Source organism: Empidonax traillii, unplaced genomic scaffold (genome assembly GCF_003031625.1).
Source record: "Empidonax traillii isolate 1590-97213 ecotype Southwest subspecies unplaced genomic scaffold, ASM303162v1 scaffold1903:size85637, whole genome shotgun sequence".
Classification (NCBI taxonomy): domain Eukaryota; kingdom Metazoa; phylum Chordata; class Aves; order Passeriformes; family Tyrannidae; genus Empidonax; species Empidonax traillii.
Window position 1 is genome coordinate 62723 of NW_020957096.1, and position 22915 is coordinate 85637.

Below are 22915 nucleotides of genomic sequence, written 5' to 3' on the forward strand. Positions count from 1 at the left end.
ACCCATCCACACGTCTCCAAAACAGCCCATGCCGAGTTTCTTGTCGAGGGTGATGGATTCCCGCTCTATCTCCCAGGCGTCCTTAGCTAATCCCAGGGTCTGGGGCTTCATAGCGGGGCACGGGCGGGTGAGCAGATGGCACAACCCGTCGTTATACTCTGCAGGGGGGCGAGGGGGGCAGGCAGGGGAGGAGGAGGAGGAGGAGGAGGAGGGAGGGGGTGCAATGGGATGAATGGAGCATGGGGATGGGGAGGATGGGGGGATGGAATGGAGGATGGGATGAATGGAGCATGCACGCCGAGCGGGGAGAGCACAGGGCACCGCAGCAAGAGGAGGACGAAGGTGGGACCCCCCCCAAGCCTGGTCTTGTGGTCCCATCTGAAAAGGGAGGGGAGGGCATCTTGGGATACCCATTATGATCTCAGAGGATATGGGATATTTCCCCTTGCTGGAAAATCCCTCTGGCTCAGCCTGTCCCAGCAGGCAGGAGCTTTTCCAAGGTAGGTGCCAGGCCTGGGGGTACCCCCATGTCCCCTCTGCCGCTCGCCCTGGCTTGCCCACCAGGCCCTACCCATCCAGACTTCCCCGAACTGCCCGTTCCCCAGCTTCTTGAGGAGCTGGAGGGACTCCCGGGGGATCTCCCACACGTCTTTGGTTTTGACCGACAGGTCGGCCAGTTTTGGGGTGCCCTTGTGGCACGGCATGGCCAGGCGGCAGCACAGCCCGGCCACCCGCTCTGCGGCAGCAGGGCAGGGGGTCAGTGAGGGCACAGACCCCCACCGACCCCCTGCCCACCCTCCACCACCCCAGCCATCTCCCAGGATCCTACATCATCCAGTCACGCCCCAGAGTCCACGTATGAAAACGGGGTGCACCCCCTTTTGCCTCCCCCTGCGAACTCCAAACCCCCCCAGCCGTGCCCAAGGAGTGGGTGATGCCCACCCATGGAAAAAGGGGGAGACTCTCAGGGAATCCCCCAATGCCACCACCACAACAGGCCCCTCCTTCCCCAGCTCCACCCGGCTGGCCCAGCCAGCCTCTTACCAAAGGCTCTCCCGGGCTTTCCCTACCCCTCCCACCTCCCCCCCACCCCGTACCCCCTGTCCCACCCTACCTATATAGTGCTGGACCAGCTGCTGGACGGTGTCGAACTGGGCACGGGTGGTGATGTAGTACCCCCCGCTGTCCAGCTTCCGAATCTTATAGTGCTTCACGTGCTCGCCCTTGGCCTCGTCCCAGTCCCGGATGGAGAGCGAATAGGCCCCTGTGCGGGGGGCACAGGTCAGGGAGGGATGCAGGTCCACCCCCCCCGGTGTCCCCATCCCGCCCCTGCGCCCGTACCTTTGGTGGTCTCGCTCTCCCGGATGAGGAAGGTGCCCCTGCAGTTGCCGTGGCACAGGAGCTGCCGCTCCGCGTCCTTGCGCCCGATCTTCCCGAAGTACCACCTGCCGCGGGGACGGGCTCAGAACCACCCGGGGGGCACCTGGGGGAAACCCCACCGGCACCGCGGCGCTGCCGGGGCTCACCAGGACGCCGTCCCCCCTACTCACTCCTCTGCCTGGATGGAATCCACAGGGGCCACGTAGTTGCTGGGGATGTAGCCCGTGGCGCCCGAGCTCAGCGACCTGGCCTCCCACCAGTCCCCCTCCCTGGGGCAGAGGAGCAGAGAGTGAGGAGGAGGAGGAGGAGGGGGAGGAGGGACAGACAGACAGACCTGGCCATCCTGCACCCCCTCACCCTTCACACAGCGCCCCCAGACCCCGCACCCATCTCTGCTGAGCCCACCCAGCTCGTGACACACGTGGCCCTGGTACCCAACAACAGAACCGAGGCAGAGCTCGTGTCCCCAGCCTGGCTCCTGCAGGGGGTACCCATGGCGTGGTGGCCCATCCCTGGGGTGGCAGGGGGACACTGTGAGTGGCAGGGGAGCCGGGAGGGCTCACGTGTTGTTGATGATGTGGAATTTCTCCCCTTTCTGGAAGGTCAGGTCATCCTCCGTCCGGGCCTCATAGTCGTACAGGGCGATGAAGAGTGTCACCCCCCCACCTGCAGCACGCAGAGGGGACCACGGTGAGCTCCTGGGTCCCCTGCACTCCCCAGGAAGCGGCTAGACCCCCTCCCCATCACCCAGCCCCGCCGCTGACCTGCGATGCCCCCGCTCCTCATCTGCAGAGTGTTGGAGGTGAACACGCCCGGCCCCGCCAAGGACGGGGCCAAGGGCACTGCTGGGCCCTGGAAGTTGTTGAAGTCGGGGATGCAGGTGAAGCTGGCTCCGGTCTGGGTGGGGTCTGGGTCATACTGGGAGGGGGGAGGCGGGGGGGAGCCCCCCTCGCCCCCCGCCTGCCCTTTGCCGGCCCTTTTCTCCTTGCAGGGCACGCAGCCCATCCTGGGCACCGCCTGCAGGACAGAGGGGGCTGTGACACGGGATTAGGGGCACCGGGGTGCACCCTGCCGGCCCCAGGAGCAGCAGGGTCCTGCCACCCCTGGCACAGTGCACTGGGTGACATGGGGACACCGGGGTGCCACAGGCTGTGCTGCCCGGGGGTCCCCACGTCCCCCCCTGGCACCCGGGGGGGCTCCACGGGGGCTCCACTCACTGTGAGGGCTCCTCGGGTCACTTCAGCTGCTCCATGTCACCTCGGGGAGGGGAAGAGGCACCTGTGGGCACCAGGGAGGGTGTCAGGCAGAGGGCAAGGGTTTTATGTGGGCTGAAACACCTCTGCAAGGGCTGAAACACCCCACCAAAGCTGAAACACCCCTCCAAGAGCTGCAGCAGCCTTTCAAGGGCTGTAAAACCCATACAAGAGTGGAAATACCCCTGCCACGAGCTGTAACACCCCTGCATGGGCTAAAACACCCTTGCATGGGTTGAATTACCCCTGCCTAGGCTAGAACACCCCCGAACAGGATGCAACACCCCTGCTATGGGCTGTAACACCCCTGTCAATGGTTATAACACCCCTGCACAAGTTACAACACTCCTGCATAGCCTGAAGCTCCCCTGCCCGAGCTGAAACACCCTTGCACGGACCAAAGCACCCCTGCATGGGCTGTAATGACCCCCTGCACAGGCTAAAACACCCCTGCACAGACTGCAACCCCCCCCTGCATGAACTAAAATGATCTGCAACACCGCCACAAAGGCTGCAAACCCTCCTCCAAGGGCTGCAACACCCCTGCGCGGGCTGAAACCACATCCTCGAGCGGGTTTTTCTCTCACTGTGTCCTCGTCGCACCGCTCACCCCCCTTCAAGAGTAGCCATATGCCTGGCTGCCCCGAGGCTGGAGGGAGCCAGGGTGGGTGGGGAGGAGCCCCTGAAGTGTCTCTGCTCAGCACAGAGGGGGTGCTTTGGAGAGGAAGGTCCCTGTGGTCGGGTCGTGCTCTTCTGGCCACGAAGGTGTCGCAGAGGAGGAGGAAAGTGGACCTCTCCTGCCACGGCTGCAAGGACACAGTCTGTCCACATCTCTGTCACTCCCCTGGGTGCTGAGCAGCCACACCAGTCTGCCCAGTTTGCACTGGGCAGAGCTTTCCACTCTGCAATCCGGCAGAGCTCCAGCTGTGAGCAGAGAGGAGGAGCAGGAAGGTGCCCTGTCCCCTGCGCTCCAGAGAGCAGGAGGAGATGGAGGTTTTGAGGTGGATGAGATGTTTCAGGCGGGTTTCCCTCACCGTGGCCATTGACTCCCTTTCCTCTCTCTCAGTGGGGGTGGAAAGAGCCACAGCTCTCCCCTTCCACCTCCCCTTTCAACACGGTTGGTGTGGCAAGGCCGCGGCCGTTGCCGGCGGGGCAGCGTTGCCAAATCCCAGAGGGCTCAGCTGATGAGGATTTCACTCTTGCTCACAATTAGTGGCAGTTTCAGCTGATGAACACCCCTGGTTCTCACAAACCCTTTCCCTTCTGTGTGGGAATCACCCACCCACCACGCTCAGAAACTTCCTATTTCATCGAATTTCGGTGCTGAGCGGGCGGCGGAGCTGCCAGAGCTGCCAAGCGGGGATGGGGCTGGCAAGGAGCATCTTCCAGGCGAGCACAAGCCCCCAGTATCTCAGCACCGAGGGTTCAGGTGCTGTGCAGCAGCGTGGCACCCACTCTTCTCCTTCTGTGGGATCCTACAGCTCCCTGAGCCTGCCCCAGGGTGGGTCAGAGCTGTCCCCCCTGCGCTGGTCGTGGGGAGGGGATGCAGCTGGCGCTGTGTCCGGTGGCTCTGCGCTGGCTCCTGGCTCCGGCTCTCCCAAAAAGGAGCTGCTCAGAGCCCGGGAGCAGATGGCAACTGAGCCCTTCCCTCCCCAGCTCCACCGGCACCGGTCCCAGTTCCCGCCCCGCGCTGAGACCCGGCCAACTCATCACCCCCCGTCCTGCGGGGCACGGCTGGGCACGGAGCAGCCGCGTCCCTGGCTGCCCATCCATCTGCTCCCCAGCCCCACGGGACACGGGGCAGCTCAGCCCCATCCCCAGCTCCTGGACAGGGCACAATGTCCCCTGCAGGTGCCAGTGTCGCCCCTGTGACCCATGATGTCACCTCCATCCCCTGCCTCCACTCCCCTCATGACGGAGGGGTCAGGCTGTGAGGGGATGCAGCTGCCTGGAGAGGGGAATGTCACACGCCCCGTGCTTGGGGACAGGCCATGGTGGCATTTGGCAGGCTGGGGGTGCCATGACCCCCCTCCCCTGGGCACGGGAGCAGCCGCCAGAGGAACCCACACGGCACCTACAGAGCGGGAAGAGGAAGCAGCAGGAGCCCGGCATGGGGGAGGAGGGGCAGCCAAGGGGAACCTCAGGGCTGAGGGGACCACAGGCCTTGGGGGACGGTGGCAGCTGGGGGGCCCAGGCAGGGACCACAGCAGGGCTGCAGCCCTTTGGGTACCCCGTGCCCCCCTATACCCTGACCTGCCCCCTCACCCTGCACACCCCCTGCGCTCCGGGGGCTCTCACAACCTGCTCCCAGGGAAGAGGAACCGAGAGGGCTGCAGAGCCCAGCTGGGGTTCCTCTGTCACCCCAAGGCTCTGGAGCTCCCTGGTCCCAAGGGGGAAACTGAGGCATGAGGCAGGTGCAGCACAGAAGGGGAAGGTGCCTCTTTTTAGGACACAGGAGTCTGAGACACGTCCCCAACCTCTGTCCAGAACCCCACAGACCTGGGGAGGGGATGAGAGGATACATCTGCCTCGACTGCCTGCTCCTTGTCCTGGCATAGTGGCAGATGGTGGCGTGTCCCTCCCCCTTCCCCACTGCCCCCATTCCCAGATCCAGCCCTCCCAGTTCACCCAGGGCCTGGTGAGTCCCCCGTGGCTCCCAGTGGGAGCAACTTTCTCGAGAACAAGGGGTGCAAGGAGCGATGACACCCCACCCCCTGCATGCCCACGAGCAGGACAGGGCTGGAAGCTGTCCCCTCAAAACCTGCTGTGCTGGCCAGGCCTGACCAGTGCTTGGCCAGCACCGTCCCTGTGCCAGCCCCAGGAGGTGGCAGGGCCATTCCCTGGGGTAAAAGAGGCAGGACTGGCTGGTCCCCAGGAGTGATCTGCAGCACAAGCCCATCCACCAGCAACCAGGCCAAGGGCAGGGGGTCCCCTTGCCCCCCGCCAAGGAGGAGATGCCCAGGAGGGAGACAACCCCCCTTCCCCAGCCTCCCAGCCCCATCGCTGGCTGGGAAAGCAGGATTTCCGCTGGAAGAAGAGCAATTCCCGGATCCAAGGGGCTGCAGGGGCGGAGGGAGGGAGCCGGCCAGGGCTCCAAATACAATGTCCCGGGAGGAGCGGGGTGGGGAGGGAATTGTGCAGGGCAGGAAGCGGCGAGTTCCTGTCCCTCCTTGGGACACACCAAGGACCTGGGACGAGGCAGAGCTGCAGGGAGCGGGGGGAGCACTCGCTCCGGTCAGAGCCTGAGCCCCTCACTGTTCCCCCAGCCCCAGCCAGGGATTGCTCAGCCCCCCGGAGCGCTGGCTGGGCTGGCAGCCCACGGACACCCGCGGGGCTGAGGGCACAGGTGTGTCCCGCCATCGCGGTGTCCCGGAGTGCCGAGACCTGCCCCCTCCCCAGCTCGGGGGTCCGGCGCGGGTGAAGGCACTGCGTGCCCCCTCAGGCTCCCCGACGCGGTGTCACAGCCATCAGTGCCGGGACAGCGAGCTGGAGCCGGTGGGTGCCCCCAGCACTCCCCACGCCACAGCCCCCGCTGACCCTCTGCCCCCCAGCACGGCCAGGATGGGAGTCTCTTCCCCTACCTAGGCATTGCCCGGGGGAGCAGTGAGGGCAGAGCCCAGGCAGGACCCCCAAAAGCCCCGCACCGGGGTCACAGGGCCCTCCATCCCCACAGCTCAGCACCCATCCCACCCCGGACCCAGATCCATCCCACACCTGGGGGATCATCCCTTAACACCGTCCCCCTCCCAAACACACAGCAAGGGGATTAAGAACCCCCCACACACACTTTCCAGGGGTGAGCCCCCCACCGCCCTGCACCGCGCACCTCGCGCATCCCTCCTACCGTCAGCGCTCCTGCTCCGCCTGGCATGGACCCGCCGCTCCCGAGCCGCTCCCGACGGGACCCCCGGCCGGGGTGCCACGGCAGCACCCGCTTCTCCCGGCGTCGGGGGCCGGGGTGTCGAGGCGGGGGCCGTGGGAGAGCGGGAGAGAGCCCGGCCGTGTGCTTCCCGTGTCTCTTCGGCGGCTCTGGCAGCCGAGCAAGAGCTTCCCCTCCCCTCGCCCCCCCTTCCTCCCCGCGCTCCCGGCGATGGTTCATTGTACCAGCCAGCCCGGCCGGGGCTGCTGCTGGATCACCGGCGGGATCGCCCTCCGGATCACCTGGATCGCCCCCTGGATCACCCTCCGGCACACTCGCTGCGTGGAGGGTGGGACAGCAGGACACAGCACAAGGGGGGACGCTGGCAGGGATGCCCAGGCTCTGCCCGATGGGATTTATGTGGGGATCCAGCCTGTGCCAGGGTGGGGGGGCTGCCTGCACCCCTCCCCAGAGAGCCTGGCAAGGGGCACAAACTGCACGCAGGGGGCTGTGGCCCTGCGAGGAACAGGCACGAGGTGCCCGTCTGGTGGCAGAGCACACACAGCAGCCACACACCCACCTGGCACAGCATCTCCCAGGGCTCACAGTGCCCACCCTGCCCCAGCACTGTGTGCCAGGGGGATCCTACATGTCCCCCCAGCTCCCAGCTGGCTCAAGCCAGTGCTGTGGCCATCGACAGCCCCCTGACTTACCCTTTCTCCAGATAAAGTTGCTGGTGGGAAGACCCCAAGATTTGGCAGCTGTCACACCAAGCCACAAACCTCAGTGAGCTCTGGGAGAGGGGAGGAGACCCCCAGCACAGTGTCTGAGCCCCCCAGCACCCTGTCTGAGACCCAACCCTCGGGCTCCCAGCCCAGATCACTGTGGGAACCACCTGCAAGAGAGCACTTCAGGCTCCCTGGGGCACCCTGACCCCCAGATTGAGGGGTTCTCAGTGGGGTCCCTCACTAGGGGAACACCCTGTGCAAACCAGGGGTGCAGGGAAGCCCCCCCTCCAAATCAGAACCTCCCTGCATGGAAATACCCCCCCAGCTCCACTGAGCCCCAGCCTGCACATCCCCCAGCCCTCCCTTCCCCCACCACAGGGGACAGGGATATTTTTGGGTGTCCCCCAATGCAGTTTCCTGTGCTGGGCAGTGCTCCCAAGGGGGAGTGAGGGTGAGATGGGGGCTCTGGTCATGCTCCAGCCCAGAGCTGCTGCATTCTGACTCTGCCACCCTGTTCCTTTACACAGGTGGGATGGAGAGGGGTCCTTCCCCATCTCTCCAGAGCCTTCCTCCTCCTTCTCCTCCTTGTCCTGTGGTTAACCCTCACAGGGTGACCTCTTTCCTCTGTGACAGTAAATCAGGCCCTGATGTTTCCTGTTCTCACAGGGGGGCTGAGGCTGGTGGAGGTATGTGTCCCCACCACGATGGGGACCTGCCCCCCCAAACTGATGTCACCTTTGCCTTGTCACCTCCCGACTCATCCTGGGAGCACAGCTTAGCTTTGGGGGCTCTGGGACTTGTTGGGGGGGGATTCAGCCCTGTCAGTGTCCCTGGGAGGGGACAGGGGCCAGCAGGGACAGGGACTGCTCATCACCCTGGCATGGGGGCTGCTTGGCAAAGACCCCAAGGAGGTGTCCCCCTGGCAGCCCTGAGCCCCCCACTTTGCTGTCCGTGTCTCCCACCCAGATGCAGAAGAAGGGACCAGCCGTGACGACCCACCCTTAAGGGTAAGGAAGCTCGTTTTGATGCAAACCCAGTTTTACTAATTCAGATACTCTGCATTAGGTGGGATAAGGCAGCACATTAAAAAAAAAAAAAGTTTATAAGAAGAAGATGTTTCTGTCTTAAACTGATTTTTCTGCTTGGAGATCTTGGTTTTATCACAGTTACCAGGAGCCCTTGCTGTTTGCAGGACGGAAGGGCCTGTGACTGACCCACTCTTTACTCTCTGTGCAGGGTATTTGGGATCTCGAGGCTGATTTCAACCTGTCTGAATGTATTAATCTATAAAATAAAGCAGCCAGTGCTTTAACCATCGAGTTAACACCAAACCTGGAAGGAAGCCTGCTTGACCCCAAGTCGGAGGGTCCCCACCCAGCCTGCACCCCCCCGCCCCACGCGCTGCTGGAGGTGTTTTTGGGGGCCCCTCCCACACCTCCCATCCCCTGTAGCGCCCGGCGTTGCTCCATCTGCCCTGCCGGGACACGTTCTCCCCGCCGAGCACCCCGAGGGTGCCCGTCCCCCCCGCCAGGCACCACATGATGCCGGTTCCTTCCCTCCCCCGGGGAGGGCCCGCACTTCTGCATTGGCTCGGGCGGGTTTCGCTGCCGCCGGCTCCAGGTTAAAGCCGAAAAGCCGGCGCCGAGCAAGCCGGGGAGGTGAGGATGGGTTTTCTCCGCTGGCTCGTGGCTTCTGCGCTCTGCATCTTCATCTGGGGTGAGCCTGAACCCCCCTTTGCCCCCTACCCCATCCCATGGCACTGTCCCGGCTGGGGACACCCCGGGGGTGGGAGGGAGATGGGGGCACCCCAAGGGGTCTCGCCCCCCCTGCTGCACTGCAGGGCAGGCTGGAGATTAGGGAAGTGGTTTTATTGCTCACTTGGTCCCAAAGTTTGCGGTTCCTCCGAAACAGAGTTGGGGTGGGGTGGCAAAGAGGGGGGGACGTGCCTTGAGGGCTTGGTGAGGGTGAGGGGGGTAAACAGTTGGCTTTAACCCAAAGTGTTTAACCCAAACAGGCAGAGGGGAGGGGACAGGAGGGAACAGGAGGGTCAGGGGGACTGTGGCCCTGTGGGACCCCCTTTCTGGGTGGCTGTAAATAGGGTAGTGGGGTTGCTGGACTCTCTGCTCCCCCCACCCTGGGCACTCTCTGTGGGTGCCTGGGCACAGGGTGTGATGGGCCCCTTGGGACAGTCTGGGGTGCATTGGGGGGCTGTCTGGCCCTGCCTTCCCCCAGGTTTGGGGTTCAGGGTTGGTGCTGGGGCAGGTGCTGCCGGTTGCTCCCGGCTGGAGGAAGATGCTGACGGAGGGAAGGGCCCGTTCCCAGTGGCGGGTGTGTTGGCGTGGCTTGGGGTTGCACAAGCTGGGAGCCCTCAGGTAGTGTGGGGAGGTCACTGGGAGATGGCAGGTGGGACCAGTCAGCTCCCTGGTACCCTTCAACCGTGCCCTGTGTGTTGGAGACAACTTGGCCGTGTCCCCCCTCGGAAACATCACCCAACACCGTGGCCAGCTGTGCTGGGGTGACACCGGGGCATCACCCCAGCAGTCATCCCAGGAATGGGGGTTCCCTGGGGGTGCAACAGCACAGGGCTTGCTCCAGTGTCACAGCAGGTTTTGGCATGGTGGTGACCCTGGATCTGGCCCCGAGAAGGTGTCAGTGCCTTGGATGTGCCACTGGTGGGCTCAGGGAGTTCTTTTGGCCAAGCAGGGGGGGGGCAGGTTGCAGGGAAGGAGAACACTGGCTCAGGACATCTCCTGTCCCCAACTCAGCTTGTTGAGACACACACAGCCCCCCTCACCCCTGCCCCTCTCTGCCTTTCAGGACAGGACTATGTGCTTTCCCGCCCACCCCCTCAGTTCGGCTCCATCTACCACGTCCGAGGTAAAGGGACCCCTCAACCCCCTTTGCTGGGCTTCCCACAGCCAAGTGCCTCTCCCTGTCCTGTCACCCGTGGGGACAGCGGCTTGGTGGGCTGTGGGTGTCTGGAGGGCCCAGGGAGGGACATTGGGGTGCTGAGGCTTTTGGGGCTGACCCGCCCTGGGGGGGGTGCTCACAGGGCTCATCAAGCTGCCCTACGCCGAGATCGAGGAGCCCTTCGAGGCCTGGTACAACCTGACGGGGAACAAGAGCCGCATCCAGTATTATGGAGGTAAGAGTTGGGCACCCACCCGCTCCAGCCGTGCCCACCCTGCGCTGGCAGGACCACCCTGCCTCATCTTCCCGTCCCCACGGGCACAGGGCAGGTGATAACCTACCAGCTGGCGGCGGTGAAACCCTACGGGATGAGGTACAAGATCACGCCGGAGACCACCGAGAAGGAGGTGAACGCCAGGAAATGCTTCCAGCTGCCCGGCTCCGAGGAGGACGTGGTGAAGGCTCAGAGCGTCTTCCCCAACATGAAAGGCTTTAAGGTGGGAAATGCCAGGGATCTGACCCACGCAGGCTGTGGGAAGGGGTGCTTGGGAGTCCGAGGGGTGCAGGGTGCTGGGACAGGCCGGGACATGTCCCACCCCACCACACACACCCCAGGGCGCAGGGAGGGTCAATTCCCCACCTGGATCGGGGCCGGACCGCCGGCTCCTTTCCCAACTCCAGCAGCCGTGTCGGGACGTGCCACATCCCACACAAACGCCGGCGTTTGGGCACGGTTTGGGCAAGTCTGGGCAAGTTTGGGCTCAGCTCCTGCCAGCCCCAGACCCTGGCAGGGCTGGGCACAGCACGTGAGCGGTGGGGACAGCAGGCTGTCACCCAACTGGGCCCTGCCCGCAGGGAGAGAGCTCGGGAACACGCAGGAAAAACCTGGAAGCTCCTTAGCCTTTGGAAGCCAGACCTCCCTCTGTGGGTGCACACAGAGTGTTGTGCATGGTGGGGTGTCCCCAGGGCACCGCTGGGCCAGTCAGGGGGGTGTGCCCTGTGTGGCACCCCAAATCCTTGCCCCAGTTTCCATCCCAAGCATGTGCTTATGGCCATGGAGCCTCTGGATCCAGCCCGTGTGTGTGCTGGGAGCGCTTGGCTGTGCAAAGGGGCTGGGTGGGGAGGGAGGGAGCCCCTCAGGGGGGTTGGGGAACCCTCCTTGATGCCATTCCCCCCCCCCAGTTCCTGCGGGAGGAGTACTACCAGGGCCGGTACTGCGCCGTGTGGCAGAACAGCACCCGCTGGGCGCAGAAGAAGAACGTCTACACCCTGTGGGTCACCAACTCCAGCTGCGGGGTGGCCCCCGTGCACTACGAGATGCGGGGCTACAACAGCCTGCTGGGCTCCCACTACGACAAGTACGAGATCGACTACACCGACTTCGACAACAGCTACCCCCCCTCCGTGTTCGACCTGCCCGTCAATGGTGAGCCAGAGATGGTCCCTCCTGCCCTGCCCTGCCCTGCCCTGCCCTGCCCTACTCTGCCCATGGGGCTCGGGCTGATGGTGTCCCCTCCCCATCCCCAGCGAGCAAGTGCGGGGTGCTGCCCGGCAGCGTGGCGGAGCACCGGGTACTGGCAAACCCCATGGAGGACCTGGTGGGGCAGCACCAGCCCTGGGCACACCAGGCTTTCCACGAGTACCGGCGGCGGATGGGGCGGCGGTACGGCTCGGTGCGGGAGCTGGAGCACCGGCAGAGCGCCTTCGTGCACAACATGAGGTACAGGCAGGCGGGAGGGGGGTGGTGGTGGCTCTCTGGGGGTGTCTCCTCGCCCCAAGGAGGAGGTGGCAGTGCCAGCTGGTGCTGTCCCCGCTGTGCCCCAGGTTCGTGCACTCCCGGAACCGCGCCGCGCTCTCCTACACGCTGGCCCTCAACCACCTGGCCGACCGCACGCCCCACGAACTGGCAGCCCTGCGGGGCCGCCGGCGCAGCGGGGACCCCAACAACGGGCAGCCCTTCCCTGCCCACCTCTACACCGGCCTCATCCTGCCCGAGAGCCTCGACTGGCGCATGTACGGTAGGTGTGTGAGGTCGGGGGGACCCAGCCCGGTCCAGCTGAGATGCCCCTGCTGTCACTGCACTGAGGAGCCTGTGGGGCTTTGCTGCCCCTGGGGGTTCACATCTGCCTGCAGTCCCTGCTCTGCTGGGCAGCTGGATCAAAGCCTGGTTTAAGCCTGGCTCTGTGAGGGTGCTGGGGCGCTGAGATGGGCTGCACAGAGATGCCTCATCCCTGGAAGTGTCCAAGGCCAGGTTGGACGGGGCTTGGAGCAACCTGGTCTAGTGGAAGGTGACCCTGCCTGTGGCAGGGGGTAAAACAGGATGAGCTTTAAGGTCCTTTCCGGCCCAATCCATTCTGGGATTCTGTGATTAAAGGCAGCTCAGTCTGATGCTCCAGGGACAGATATGACATCTGAAGCCACATCTGGCTTCCCCTGTTCCCCATCAGCTGGGAGTGACACCCCCAGACCTTGCCCTGGTCCAAGGGCGGCAATCCCAGCCTCGCTGGTGCATTCCCCACCTTTCCTGATTAACACCAAGCCCTGGCTGTGCTGCCTCTGGAACTCACCTCCTGCCTCAGTTTCCCTCCCACCTGACCCCATCCCTCAGTGCTGACCCAGTTTCTCACCCCTACCCCGCTGTCCCCAGGCGCCGTCACCCCCGTGAAGGACCAGGCTGTCTGTGGGTCCTGCTGGAGCTTCGCCACCACGGGTGCCATGGAAGGTGCCCTGTTCCTCAAGGTGGGAGCGGGGCTGTGCCCCACCGGGGTGGATGGGGTGCCAGGAGGGTGCCTGTCCCCATCCCTGCAGTGTGTGCCCCCCACAGACCGGCGTGCTGACCCCCCTGTCCCAACAAGTCCTCATCGACTGCTCCTGGGGCTTCGGGAACTACGCCTGTGACGGGGGAGAGGAGTGGAGAGCCTATGAGTGGATCAAGAAACACGGTGGCATCGCCAGCACCGAGTCCTACGGCACCTACAAGGGGCAGGTAGGGCTGGCTCCATGTCCCTGACAGAGCACCCAATGTCTTGGGGCTTTAAAGCCACCGTGGGACCCACCTCGATGGGTCAAAGGGATTAGCAGGCTCTGGAGGTGTGGATGTCACCTCGTGCCCAAGGCAGCAGGCTCCTGAGGTTCAAAGCACAGTCCAAAGCTGAGCCCCAGGGCTCAGCTGGGCAGTTTCATCACCATGTGCCTCAGTTTCTCTTCTTGCAAAAGAGGGACAGGGTTCCTCCACCCATGGGTGGTGCCATGGGTCACTCTGCACCCTGGGGAGCAGGGATGGAGCAAAGCTGCCTGGGGACAGGGACGTGGCTGCAAGACACAGGCAACAGCCCCCCCCACCCCCCCTGGGCCTTTTGGGGTGCAGAGCTGGGGAAACACCCCCACCACCCCAGGCGTGGGAGGACAGCAGGAACACTGCCACAGCCCAAACCCCAGATCACTGGGAAGAGCTCCACGGGGAGCAGGCAGGGTGGGCAGGGGGTTGAGGGGTACAAGGGCGTCCTGCTGACAGCCTGTGTGTCCCCCTGGGCGTGTAGAATGGCCTGTGCCACTACAACCAGTCGGAGATGCTGGCCAAGATCACGGGCTACGTCAACGTCACCTCGGGCAACATCACGGCCGTCAAAGCCGCCATCTACAAGCACGGCCCCGTGGCCGTGAGCATCGACGCCTCCCACAAGAGCTTCTCCTTCTACTCCAACGGCATCTACTACGAGCCCAAGTGCGGTGAGTCAGGGGGCACGTGGGGCACGGTGCTCTCCAGATTGGGATGTTGCCTGGGCAGGGATCCTCTCCCGGCAGGGATGGTCACCAGGCAGGAATGGCGTCCGGACAGGGATGCTCTTAGATCAGGGGTGCTCTCAGGTCAAGGGTGCTCCCCAGACAGGAATGCTCTCTGAGCAGGAATGCTCTCCAAATGATCCCTCTCCCACGTCATTCCCTGCAGATAACACACCGGGATCGCTGGACCACGCGGTGCTGGCCGTGGGCTACGGGGTCCTGCAGGGAGAGACCTACTGGCTCATCAAGAACTCCTGGTCCACCTACTGGGGCAATGATGGTTACATCCTCATGGCCATGAAGGACAACAACTGCGGCGTGGCCACCGAGGCCACTTACCCCATCCTGGCCTGAGCCACCCCGGCTCTGCAGGGACAGCCCTCGGTGACACTCTGGGCACCCAGCCCTGGATCAGCCCCTTCGGTGGAGCCCCCACGCAGCAGGAAGCAGGACAGGGCCCCGGGGTGCTGGACACGGGGCAGGATGGGGACCTGGCAGTGGGCTTGCCAATAAAGACACTGGAAAAATACTGGAGTGCTTCTGCAGGAGGGATTCAACTGCTGCCCAGCCAGCTGTGCCCCCTGTGTGCAGACCCCAGCGACACATCCTGTCCCCAGGCTGGTTTTTGTTGGTGCTGTGGGACCCCAGAGACCCCCCCAGGGAGGGGACCATCCTGCCTGGCAGAGCCAGCTGGCTCTCACAGCCCGGCCCAGACACCCGGGGCGAGGGGAGCGGCTTTTCCAGCTCTGTCTCTGAGGTGGAGCACAAACAACCCCAGGGATTTCTGCTGAGACGAGAAATTCCTGGCGTGGGGTGTTGGGGAGGGGGGGAAAGGCATCCACCCTCTGCCCCACTGCCCCGGTGCCTGTTGTGGCTGCGGGTGGGGATGTCACCAGGATGTTTGCCAATGTCACCCTTCACCCCCCTGGGGCTGCTCCTGCCATGGCTCTGCTGGGAGCTCCTAGTTTGGGATCAAGCCATCCTGCAGAGCAGGATCAGTGCTAAATTCAGATATTAAAACAGGGTGGGAATTTTCTCCCTACCCTCACCCTCCTGGTCTCCCACTTTTACTGGCACATCCTCGGGGCAGGATGCACGTCTGCAGTGGTGGGCTGTGATGGTTTTTCAGGCTTTTCATGGATTTCAGGTTTTTCCCAGATTTTTCAGGCCAGATCACTAAATTTCCTAGGCTTTTCTCCAGTATAACCTGAGTATCTGCTGAATATTCCTAAATATCCTGAATATTCTCCAGTATAACCCAAATATCCCTCCTGGAGAAACACCAGATAATTAAAAAACAAAACCAAAAACATGGTAAAAAAAAAAAACCAAACCAAACCAAACAATAACTTGCACTTGGATAACATTTTGGAAGACCTGCTTGAGTCAGTCTTGGTATCACAACTCCAAAAGCTGTTCATCACTGTCCAGGAATGATCGGGATGCATCATCCCAGCCAGTCGTGAGGAGGGTCAGTCCTCAGGCGCTTCATCTCTTGTTCTGCCTTCAGCACTCACAACCTCCGCGGGTCCCTGGGGAGGTGCTGCAGCCCCGGGGGGGGGGAACCAGCCCAGCCCTGCACCCCGGGGTGCAGCCGAATCCAGCCCAGCAAGATCCCACCAATCCCACAGCGAGCCCTTATCAGCTTTGTTTGGGGCTCGTTGTCACCTTGGGCCGGGGGCCAGCTGGACACGCGGCAAGTGGGAGGGGTGAAGGCCACCCCGCCGCGGTGACAGCGCCGCGCGCCTCCCCGGGGCTGTTTTTCCATGTTGCTCCCGACGTTTCATCTGCATTTCCCCCCCCCCCCCCTTTTCCCAGCGAATCCCCCTCTAATTGCAGTCCTGGTGTATCCCCGGTGGTGCATCCGTAAGGATGCACAGGGTACAAACGGCCCCCACCTCCCCATCTTCCTGTCTCCCCTTCGGTGGGGACACCCTGGCTCCTGTCCCACCCCAGAGGGGCTCTGGGGTGCCTGGGTGGGTGTCACTGCACCCCGTTGCCCCCTGGTTGCTGCAGATGCTCCCCCTTCTTGCAGCGAAGCCTGGCTGGCAAACTGCCCCACAGGGGGTGGGTGGGGGGCACAGGGACACCCCCAGCACCATCCCCGAGCCCCCAGTCCGTGGGGCACCCACAGGGCTCTGGGTCCCACCTTCATCCCCCCTCCCCAAGCCCACCAGGCACACGGTATCAGCACCCACCCTGCTGTGGGACAGGGGGGCAAGACAAAGCCCCGCCTTCCCCTTGGTCTCATTCCCTCCTGGGGAAGGGGGGGCTGTGCCCATCGGCTGCCCGCAGCTCCCTGCCCACCCACCGGTGGTATTTAAGCACCCGTGGGTGCAGGGCAGCAGCGTGGCCAGGATGGAAGGGCTGGGGGGGCTGCTGGTGCTGCTGGGGGCTGCTGTGCTGCTGGGTGAGCCCCCACCCTGGCTGGGCTCGGGGTGGGGAGGGGTGGGTGCTGTGCCCCCGTCACAGGGTGATGCCATCGTGCCCCTTGCCCTGGGCACTGTGGTGGTCCTGGGCCACTGAGGGTCTGGGAAGGGGCTGCTCTGTCCCCATCCCCACTCCTGGAGCTGTGGGGGGCAGTGGGCAGTGTTCCATAGGGGGCTGTGTATTTGGGGTGTGCTGGGGGGGCTTTGGGGTGCCCCCGAGCTGGTCACACCCCCAGGGAGATTGTTGTGGGGACTCTGGGTCAGTCAGAGGGCTGGTGGAGGAGCAGGGACCCCCGGCTTGGGGACCCCCAGTGTCTGCCCTGCCTTGCCACCAGCGTGGGCTCCCCTGGATCTGTCTCCTGGGGGACAGCAAGCCAAGGACCAGCACTGCTGCCAGCCCTTGAGGTGGGGAGATGGGAAATCAGGGGTTTGTTTCTGTTTTTCTTGTAGGAGTAGAGTGCAGAGGTCCTCTGGAGACACCCACATTTGGGGACATCTACCACGTCACAGGTACTGCTCAGGGACAGGGTGCCCAGCCCAGGGGGTTCCTGCACCTCCAGCCACCAGCTCCCACCTGACATGCCTGAGCAAGCAGGCTCCAATTCCCCCAGGAATCCCAGAGCTGGAGTACTCGGTGCCATGGGGAGCTGCTGGGGGTGACCAGGGGGTGATACTGTGGGACCCCAGGGTGCTCCAGAGGGTCAGGGAAGGGGGACAGGAGATGCCTCTGGGACTCAGCCCCCCCACAGCCCCCTGAGTCCAGCCTCTCTGTGCCCACAGGAGTCATCAGCCTGCCCTATGCAGAGATCAGGGAGCCTTTTGAAGCCTGGTACAACCTCACAGGGGGGAAGAGCCGCATCGAGTACTACGGTGGTGGGTGCAGAAGGGGGTCCGGCCCCCCGACCCCTCAGCATCCCTTTCCCTCTGCCCCAGCACCTTTGGGGAAAACACCAGGAAAGCCCTCAGAGGCATCACCGTGCCAGGCCTGACGTTCCCTGTCCCCAGGCCAAGTGGTCACCTACCAGTTGGGCTCCATGGAGCCCTTCGGCGCCAGCTTCAAGGTGACCCCGGAGACCACGGAGACGGAGCTCAACGTCCGCAAGTGCTTCCGCATCGACGGCACCATGGGGGCCCTCATTGCCCCCCAGAGCGTCTTCCCCAGCCTGGAGAACTTCAGGGTGAGCCCGGGAATGGCCCTCCAGGATGTGGGATGGGGCAGGCAAAGGGACGAGGGCGCTGCACGGGTAAGTGGTGTCTGGTGGGTGCCTCCCCATGAGGTGGGAATTTTGGTGGATACACGGCTGGGTGCAGCCACAGGTGACGGATTGGGGGGGGGTTGCATTCAACGTGGCAGGATGCAGGGTAGGGGTGGCATCGCTGTGGGGTGCCCCAGCCCGGTCCGTGCCGTGTGTCCCCAGCACGTGCGCCAGGAGCGGTTCCGAGGGCAGCGCTGCGCCGTGTGGCAGAACGTCTCCTACTGGGGGCACAAGAAGAACGTGTACACGCTGCGGGTGGGCAGCTCTGCCCACGGCCCTGTGCCCCTGCACTACGAGGTGAGGGGCTTCAACAGCCTCCTGGGCTCCCACTACGACAAGTACGAGATCAACTATTCCTCCTTCAGCCACCGCTTCCCGCCCGGCGTCTTCCAGCTCCCCGAGGGTGAGTGTGCCTGGGCACCCAGGGCCTGTGCTGACACCGAAACACCCCTTTGGAGGTGTCCAAAGCCAGGTTGGACAACACTTGGAGCAACCTGGGCTGGTGGAAAGTGTCCCTGCCCATGGTGGGGGGTGGAACGAGATGGGCTTTAAGATCCCTTCCAACCCAAACCATGGTCCAGGAGAGCCCATCCCAGCTCAGGAAGGCACCAGCACCGCCTGTGTCTCGTGGCAGGGGTGCAGTGTGAGCAGTGGCCCACGGGCAGCCCCGAGCACCTCCTCGTGGCCAACCCCATGCAGGAGTTTGTGGGGAGGGGGCCGGACATGGACCACGTCCACCACCGCCTCTTCCACCGCTACAAGGAGCGGTTTGGGAAGAGCTACGGCAGCGAGGAGGAGCACGAGCACCGCAGGCACACCTTCATCCACAACATGAGGTACGGGAGGGCAGGGGGGCCGGGGGGTCAGAGTGGGGTACCCCACTCCCCTCTCACAGATATGTGGTACGGGATGTCAGGGGACAGGCTGGGGGGGTCAGGAATGGGATCTCCACTCACCTCTTGGCAGACATGAGGAACAGGATGCCAGGGGATGTGCTGGGAAGGGGGAGTCAGGGAGGGGGTTCCCCTCTCCCCTCTCTCAGCCCCCCGCCCCTGCCGTGCCCCAGGTTCGTGCACTCCCGGAACCGCGCCGCGCTCTCCTACACGCTGGCCCTCAATCACCTGGCCGACCGCACGCCCCACGAACTGGCAGCCCTGCGGGGCCGCCGGCGCAGCGGGGACCCCAACAACGGGCAGCCCTTCCCTGCCCACCTCTACACCGGCCTCATCCTGCCCGAGAGCCTCGACTGGCGGCTCTACGGTGAGGAGGGGGCTGGTGACACCAGAGCTGTGCACGTGGGGTCCGTGTGGGGACACCCAGCAGCACAGTTGGTCACAAATGTCCCTCCCGCTGTCCCCAGGCGCCGTCACCCCCGTGAAGGACCAGGCCGTCTGCGGGTCCTGCTGGAGCTTCGCCACCACGGGTGCCATGGAGGGAGCCCTGTTCCTCAAGGTGGGAGCGGGGCTGTGCCCCACCGGGGTGGACGGGGTGCCAGGAGGGTGCCTGTCCCCATCCCTGCAGTGTGTGCCCCCCACAGACCGGAGTGCTGACCCCCCTGTCCCAACAAGTCCTCATCGACTGCTCCTGGGGCTTCGGGAACTACGCCTGTGACGGGGGAGAGGAGTGGAGAGCCTACGAGTGGATCAAGAAACACGGTGGCATCGCCAGCACCGAGTCCTACGGCACCTACCTGGGGCAGGTGAGGGTGGCAGTGCCACTCAGAGTGGGTGCAGTGCCACCCCCTCCCCAATCCTTCCCTCCAGGCTCTCCGAAACCAGCCATCGGCCCTTCGGCTCCACTTTGGATGCTCCACCCAAGCTGCCCCACTCCCTCCCACCTCCCCACCACCCCCTCCTGCCCCGGGACCCTCAGCTTTGCCCCCTCCCTCTCCAGAATGGCTACTGTCACTGTAACCAGTCAGAGCTGGTGGCCCCCCTGGCCGGCTACGCCCGGGTGGCACCGGGTAGTGCCGAGGCCCTGAAGGTTGCGCTGGTCAAGCATGGCCCCGTGGCCGTCAACATCGATGCCTCACACAAATCCTTCGCCTTCTACGCCAACGGTGTCTATGAGGAGCCCCTCTGCAGTGAGTCCCGGCCCCTGGAGGCTCCCTATCCTTCTCACTGGCACTGGGATAAGCAGCAATACTTGTGGGGTGGGATTTAGCTCCACGATGGGCACTGAGCTGGCTTTGTTTTCTCCTCTCCTCCGTCCAGGGAACGAGACGTGGGCGCTGGACCACGCGGTGCTGGCCGTGGGCTACGGGGTCCTGCACGGCAAGGGCTACTGGCTCATCAAGAATTCCTGGTCCACCTACTGGGGCAACGACGGCTACATCCTCATGGCCATGAAGGACAACAACTGCGGCGTGGCCACCGCCGCCTCCTTCCCCATCCTGGCCTGATGTCCCCTCCCGGGCGGCTCCAGGAGGATGCAGAGCTGGCAGAGGGATGTGGGGCACCGGGAGGGGACTGTGGGGCAGCTCAGCTGGGAGGTCAGAGGATGCTCCCAGCCCTCTGGAGAGGGATTTAAGGATTCTGGCAATAAAAAGCTGCAGAAGTGATTCTGTGTCGTGCTGGGGTGTTTTCAACCGGCCTCAACCCACCTGCCACCAACCACCACAGCCCTTTTCTGTGACCGACTCTGCAGCCTCCAGCAGGCAGCCCAGAGCTCCCGGTGAGAGCTCCCCAGTTTGCCTCCCCAGTCTGAGCGCAGTCAGCAGCTGGGGAAGGGAGTCTAGGAGAGGGGGGGAAAATCACCCCTGGCTTGTATCTGCATCTGCACAGGCTGTGCCTTCCCCCAAAATGAGGGTTTGGTAGTTGAGGAGTGCCATCCTCCCGTGGCCACATCCCAGTTTTGCACAGCAAACAGCCGGCAGCACCCAGGGAGCTGCACTTCCATCCCGGCAATGCGAATGCTCCCCACGGAGCGGGGGGGCAGGTCAAACACATCCCCTTGTTTTCTTCCACTTGTTCACCTGCTTATATGACACTCTGCTGATTGCTAAAGGGGTCTTTAATCATTCCCAGCAGGGGAGGCTGACTGGAATTCACGCCTGGGAGAGGAATGATCCCTGCACAGGACTAATGTGGTTTATTCCGTGGGAGTCCAGGTCTCCGGATCTTTGATTCTCTTGACTGCAGTCAATAAAACATGCTTTGACTTTCAGGGGACCGTGACTTTCAGGCTCCCTTCGGAGAGGTGATGTCCTGAATTCGCTGCTGAACACGCAAGTGGCTTTGAGAGCAGGAGGTTTTGCACCCCCAAGGAAGCACTTACTGAAATTCTGCGTTTGTGGCAGGAGGGATATTGCAGTTCCGAGCGTGGGTAGTTCAGGATGGCTGGGAACTTAAAAAAAAAAAAAAAAAAAAAAAGAGAAGCCATTTATGATGTTTGAAAAAGGAGAAAACAAGAAAGGACATACCTGGAGGGAGGTTTGCAGAGCCAGCCGTGGGTTCTGGCTCCCAGCCCGGCTGAGCTGTGACCTCCAGACTTCCCTGGGCACCCAAACCTCGGAGTGGCTCCAGGTTTCGCAGAGCACAGCAAAGCACAGCCACTCCAAACCCTGCTGCTTATTGGAAGCAAAGCTGGCCCGAAGGTCTGCATTTAAGGTTGCTTTTGGAAGAGGCACCTTGCCTGAAGAGCAGCAGGAAACTCCCCAGATTTAATGCTTTGATGGGGAAACATCAGCTGAGGTCGGTGCTTTAGGGGAGTGAGCACTGCCCAGACAGTGAAAGGTGAGAGGGTTTGGCACCCACCTCCCACACACCCCCTTGAGACCCCAAACTTCTCCTCTGTCTGCAGGGTGAAGTCATTCCAGCTGTCTCCTGAGATCAGGACTGGTGGTGGCACTGGAAGCTTCCCTGTCCTCTACTCGTGGTCTCTGCTACCTTCAAGGTCTCCTCCTTGTTCAGATAACCCTTTTTGGCACCTGCCAACCAAGAGGTTGGTGCTTAAACTGGGCACAGCTGGTGTCTGCCTGCACACCAATCCCTCTGGAGAAAGCCTGAGCTGCTGGTGGCTCGTGCTAGAGGTGGGAGCCTGTTTGGCCGCCTCACAGGCTCTCCTGAGCCTCCAAACAGCTCCTTTGTCCTGCCTGATGCTCTCCTGGGAATTGATTCATGAAGATGCTCAGCAAAGGGTTGTCAGTCGTGGTGAGCTGTGGCTTCAACTCAGCAATGTCCCTGCCTGTGATGGGATGGAGTCCATGTCAAAGAGGACACTGTGCTGTCTGTCAGGGTGGTGGGGGGTGTAGGAGAGGACTCGGACGTCTCATTCTTCACAAAAAGGGTGGTCAGGCACCAGAAGGGGTGGAATCTCCATCCCTGGAGGTGTTTAAGGAAAGATTGGATGTGGCTCTCAGTGCTCTGGGCTGGGGGACAAGGTGGGGATGGGGCGCAGGGGGGACTCGATGATCTCAGAGCTCTTTTCCGACCTCAGTGATTCTGTGGTTGGAGCCCCCTCGGCACAGTGACACCGGCAAGTCCCCTGGTTCTGGGAGCCTCCAAAATACAGGCACAGGGATGATCCCTTCTCCTCCTGCCCTGCATCAACTCACCCCTGGGACAGGGATGGGAACCTTGAGGCAATCCCAGCTCCACGCTAGGCTCCAATCCCCCCCACCCAGCCCCGGCCAGGCCGTGGGGAGCGAGCCCGGGCGGAGCTCAGCCCCACGAACCGCCCCCGGGAGGAATCCTGTTCCCGGCGAAACGGCCTCTCTGCGGCTGCGGGGAGCATCCAGATCTGCGGGATCAATCTGTCCACACATCCAGCAATTCAGGGTGGGCCGGGCTTGCCAAGCTAAATTATCCTCCGAGGGAGGGCGGCTGGGATTTCAGCCGGGTTTGGTTCCTCGCCCTGCCCTCGGCTGTCCTGGATACGGCACTTCCCTCCGGAGGCAGCTGTGCTCCAGCACAGACCTTTGTGCAGCAATGCCAGGTGGCCAGAAAATGTGCTCCAGCCCAAAATCTGGCTGCCTCTCCCCCTCTGGATGAATTATCTGTGAAAACCTCTCACGGCTCGCACAAAACAAGGTAATTATTCAGCAGGCAGGGGACACGCAGAGCCAGAATATGAAATTATTATCTGTTAGTGATTTACAGAGAACCACAGACGGTGTCAGGGAACAAGGGGCTGAATCAAACTTGCCTTGGCAACTTCTTGGCTCCCAAACGCTCCAGACGACCCGAGGGGAGGGGGGGGAGGTGTGGATGGAGAGCTCCCAACATCACTCCTACGCCCTGGGGAAGGGGTTCCTGCAGGGCTGGGTCTCCCCAGGGCAGAGCAGGTGGTTCACAGAGGGGAAGGGCGTGTTTTACCT

General features: G+C 63.1%; 3 protein-coding genes across 4 annotated transcripts in view; 2 read left to right on the plus strand and 1 right to left on the minus strand.

Moving 5' to 3' along the window:
• The window catches only part of LOC114071230 (proto-oncogene tyrosine-protein kinase Yrk), a 9837-nt gene extending 2584 nt beyond the window's left edge, over positions 1–7253 (minus strand). The window contains exons 1-8 of one of the 2 annotated variants that reach the window (XM_027908987.1): positions 7206–7253; positions 2598–2658; positions 2145–2397; positions 1944–2046; positions 1551–1649; positions 1342–1445; positions 1115–1264; positions 572–736 (exon numbers count right to left, since the gene is read on the minus strand). In XM_027908987.1, coding sequence (XP_027764788.1) covers positions 572–736; positions 1115–1264; positions 1342–1445; positions 1551–1649; positions 1944–2046; positions 2145–2385 — 862 coding nt within the window. In that variant the 5' untranslated portion in view covers positions 2386–2397; positions 2598–2658; positions 7206–7253. Of the gene's footprint in view, positions 1–571; positions 737–1114; positions 1265–1341; positions 1446–1550; positions 1650–1943; positions 2047–2144; positions 2398–2597; positions 2659–6477; positions 6602–7205 lie in introns of those variants that run through there. The other variant, XM_027908986.1, reaches the window with a different exon arrangement.
• A 1569-nt stretch (positions 7254–8822) lies between these two features.
• On the plus strand, positions 8823–14527 carry LOC114071229 (digestive cysteine proteinase 1-like). The gene is made up of 11 exons (XM_027908985.1): positions 8823–8936; positions 10038–10097; positions 10273–10365; positions 10455–10627; positions 11313–11556; positions 11658–11850; positions 11955–12148; positions 12778–12869; positions 12955–13116; positions 13670–13859; positions 14080–14527. Exons 1-11 carry the CDS (start codon positions 8885–8887, stop codon positions 14265–14267), a joined length of 1641 nt encoding a protein of 546 aa, XP_027764786.1. The 5' UTR covers positions 8823–8884; the 3' UTR covers positions 14268–14527.
• Positions 14528–15785: 1258 nt separating this feature from the next.
• LOC114071226 (digestive cysteine proteinase 1-like) lies at positions 15786–20067 on the plus strand. The gene is made up of 11 exons (XM_027908982.1): positions 15786–15837; positions 16793–16852; positions 17123–17215; positions 17348–17520; positions 17761–18001; positions 18233–18434; positions 18665–18858; positions 18959–19050; positions 19136–19297; positions 19492–19681; positions 19812–20067. The coding sequence occupies exons 1-11, from the start codon at positions 15786–15788 to the stop codon at positions 19997–19999; spliced, it is 1647 nt and encodes a 548-aa protein (XP_027764783.1). The 3' UTR covers positions 20000–20067.
• The last annotated feature ends 2848 nt before the right edge of the window (positions 20068–22915 follow it).

Excerpts from the sequence above, each read along its gene's own strand:
- LOC114071229 (XM_027908985.1), top strand. The coding sequence starts at position 8,885 with ATGGGTTTTCTCCGCTGGCTCGTGGCTTCTGCGCTCTGCATCTTCATC. Across the intron at positions 11,851-11,954 it reads GCCTTCGTGCACAACATGAG|GTTCGTGCACTCCCGGAACC; the intron begins GTACAGGCAGGC and ends GCTGTGCCCCAG. Across the intron at positions 13,117-13,669 it reads ACGGCACCTACAAGGGGCAG|AATGGCCTGTGCCACTACAA; the intron begins GTAGGGCTGGCT and ends CTGGGCGTGTAG.
- LOC114071226 (XM_027908982.1), top strand. The coding sequence starts at position 15,786 with ATGCACAGGGTACAAACGGCCCCCACCTCCCCATCTTCCTGTCTCCCC. Across the intron at positions 15,838-16,792 it reads ATCTTCCTGTCTCCCCTTCG|GAGTAGAGTGCAGAGGTCCT; the intron begins GTGGGGACACCC and ends TTTTTCTTGTAG. Across the intron at positions 19,051-19,135 it reads AGGGAGCCCTGTTCCTCAAG|ACCGGAGTGCTGACCCCCCT; the intron begins GTGGGAGCGGGG and ends TGCCCCCCACAG.